Consider the following 3283-nt stretch of genomic DNA (forward strand, 5'->3'; position numbering starts at 1 on the left):
GAGCAACCTGGGCTAGTGGAAGGTGTCCCTGCCCATGGCAGGGGTGGGACTGGATGAGCTTTAAGGTCCTTCCAACCCAGACCAGTCTGGGACTTTGTGGTTCCAAACTCCACACAAGAACTGCTGGGGAAGAGAAAGCAGTGATGCACCTTCCTCCTGACCCTCATCCCCAGCCAGGCCTGGGGCACCTTGCCAGACCTCAGCATCCACCTGTGTGTTTTCTTGCAGATCAATGTCCTCCGAAACCGTGTCAGTGACCACCAGAAAGTGTAAGTCCCTGGCCAGGCTGTGCAACCCTCCTCAATGTCTCCTGTCCTTGTAGCTCCCTGTTCCCCTGCCCCCAGCAGCTCCTTCCCTCTGTATCTCCTGGGGCTCTTGCACTCTCTGAGCCACCTCCTGTCCTTTCCACTCCTCCCTATGGTCCCACTGGTGCCTGGTGTCCATGGACCTGAGGGTCTGGTCCAGAGACCTCAGTCCCTGCTCTTCTGCTCCCATTGACAGATTCCCACAACCTCCCACTGCCACCAGCTTTCCCCTGCCCTAGAGCCCCCAGCTGGGGATGGACCCTGGGGAGACCTCACCTCTGCATGGGGAGCCTTGGTGCTGTGGGGTCCTGCCAGGCTCCAACCACCCCTAGTCCTGCAGGGGCTCTGCCCAGCATCTCAGGAGGGTGCTGAAGATCCCCAGGAGGGGAAATGCCATGGGCTGTTGGGGCTGTGCAGCCCCACAGAGGGCAGGGGAGCCTGTCCCCATGTCCCCTGCACATGACTGGAGGACCCTTTGTGGATGTTTAACCCCCGCTCTTGGGAGCACCATGCTGCTCACAACCCCATCCCACCTTGCCATCTCACATGAGGTGTGTCAGCTGCAGCATCTCCCACTCTCTTACACCAAATCTCTCTTCTCTCCTGCCCCAACATGACCTGTTCCTGCAGCAAAGGGTGAGTACAGGCACTTCCCAGCGCTGTGTGTCTCCCACCGCACGTGTGCTACACAGCCACTGGCACTGCAGGGCAGCAGCAGGGCTGGGGGATGAGGCAATGCCAAGGAGTGGCAACCAAAGCTAGAAATCCCCTTCACTGAGCACCTGAACCTCCTCCTTCTCCTTCTCCTCCTTCTCCTTCTCCTCCTTCTCCTTTTCCTTCTCCTCCTTCTCCCCCTTCTCCTCTCTGTTGACCTGTGCCCAAAGCAGTGCCCATTCTCCTGACACTGGTTAAGGAGAGTAATGTGGTGGGTCCTGAAGGATCCACCTCCTTCTCCTCCTCTCTCTTGACCTGTGCCCAAAGCAGTACCCATTCCCCTGATGCTGGTTAAGGAGAGTGACTTGGTGGGTCCTGGAGGATCCTGCAGCTGCTTTTATCCCTCTGTAGCCAGAGATCCAACTCATCAGTTCTTCTCCAAACATTCTTGGGAGGGAGAAACATGGGAAGGGAATTGGGGATCCTTAGAAACACCTGGCAAATGCATGAGCTTGTTCTTACAGTCCCAAAACACATTGTCTCAGGTCTCAAGGTTTTACCTGGGGCCACTGAAGACCTTCATCTCCCCAGGGCAGTCCACATCAACTGGAGATGGCTCATTCCTTTGCAGGACCCACCTCACCTTTCCTTTCATAGTCACTAATGCCTTTGCACATGCCTTTCTGCTTCCCTTCCAGGTCCAAGGCAGCCCGTGGGAAGACCGTGGTGGGAGGTCGGTGGAAGTAGATGAGGCAGAGGCAGAGGAGGCTGAGCCACAGAGAGCTGCATTGCCCTTGGGCCTCCCCACACCAGAGAGTCTGTGCCACCCACCCTCCCACCCACCCTCCCCTGCACAAAGCCCTGGCTGCAGGCACAGGGAGGTCTGGGTGGGCAGATGCCTCACAAGGTGCCATTTCTCATTTCCACACCCCCAGCTGGTGTAGTGTCTGTAAATAAAGAGAGTGGTCAGGGGTGAAGGTGTTGTCTCCACCCTGGAGCTCTGAGCAGAGGAAACAGGCACAGGACAGTGCCAGCAGAGCCAGTGCAGTTGCACAGCAGCTCTCTGGGGGTGAGGGTACAGCAACCACGGAGGAGCTCCTAACATGCCACTGTGCCTCAGCATCTCACACCTGCAGTGCTGGAGAGCTTTTGTAAGAGACCTCAGTGGTCTGACCTGCTTCTCCTGCTGCACTTTGGGGCAATCCTACCTATGGACACTTTCATAGAATCACAGAATCATAGAATCAACCTGGTTGGAAGAGACCTCAAAGATCACCAAGTCCAACCCTACCGTAGTTACTAGACCATGGCACTAAGTGCCACATCCAGTCTCATCTTGAAAACCTCCAAGGATGGTGAATCCACCACCTCCCTGGGCAGACCCACCTCCCTAGGCAGCCCATTCCAATGCCTGATCCCTCTCCATAAAAAAATCTCTTTCTAATATCCAACCTAAACCTCCCCTGGCAGAGCTTGAGTCTGTGTCCTCTTGTCCTCCTGCTGGTTGCCTGGGAGAAGAGACCAACCCCCACCTGACTACAACTTTTGCTGTACCAGAGCTTCCCCCATCCCCCTCTGGTCAGGGTGTCACATTCTGCTCTCCACACTGCTTCCAAGCCTCTTGAGCCATGATTCCATGGCTCGAGTCACAAACAAACCTTCCAGGCCATTTTCATTCCTATTTCCACCTCTTGCTGAAGGGCTCAGACCAACTGTTTGCCAGCTGTTTTTGACAACATGCAAGGAAGCCTTGAGATAAAGTCAGTGTGGAGAGGTCACTTCTGTGTCCTTTGGAGGGTGCAGATCTCTTCCATCTGCTTGGGGTATCTCTGCAGCACACTCACACTGCTGTGCCCAGGGGATCACATCAGCTGCACAGCCCCAGGGGTTCCTTGGTGTGTGTGTGTCTGGATCAGGACTGTCAGCCAGCAGAAGACAGCAGGCTTGCATGTCCATTTCCTGGGCCAAGTTGTCCCATGCTGGGGACAAACAGCACCCATCAAGCATTTCCCAGAGCAGTGAGGAAAGAAGGATGCACAGGATGTGGATCTTCAAAGGCTTCTTGCCCCTCAGCAAGATCATAGAATCATAGAATCAGCTGGGTTGGAAAAGACCTCCAAGATCAACAAGTCCAACCCTGCTGTGGTTACTAGACCATGGCACTAAGTGCCACATCCAGTCTCAGCTTGAAAACCTCCAGAGATGGTGAATCCACCACCTCCCTGGGCAGCACATTCCAATGCATGATAAGTCTCTCAGTAAAAAATTTCTTCCTTATATTGAACCTAACCCTCCCCTGGCAGAGCTTGAGTCTGTGCCCTCTT

At 54.9% G+C, this 3283-nt stretch overlaps 1 protein-coding gene across 1 annotated transcript in view; it reads left to right on the top strand.

Annotated features, from left to right (window-relative positions):
* Positions 1 to 1706, top strand: part of TNNT2 (troponin T type 2 (cardiac)) — an 11487-nt gene extending 9781 nt beyond the window's left edge. Inside the window, exons 15-17 of the mRNA XM_009070484.1 lie at positions 229 to 269; positions 936 to 941; positions 1658 to 1706. Coding sequence (XP_009068732.1) covers positions 229 to 269; positions 936 to 941; positions 1658 to 1706 — 96 coding nt within the window. The remainder of the gene's footprint in view (positions 1 to 228; positions 270 to 935; positions 942 to 1657) is intronic.
* Positions 1707 to 3283: the final 1577 nt, after the last annotated feature.

Source organism: Acanthisitta chloris, unplaced genomic scaffold (genome assembly GCF_000695815.1).
Source record: "Acanthisitta chloris isolate BGI_N310 unplaced genomic scaffold, ASM69581v1 scaffold1960, whole genome shotgun sequence".
Classification (NCBI taxonomy): Eukaryota; Metazoa; Chordata; class Aves; order Passeriformes; family Acanthisittidae; genus Acanthisitta; species Acanthisitta chloris.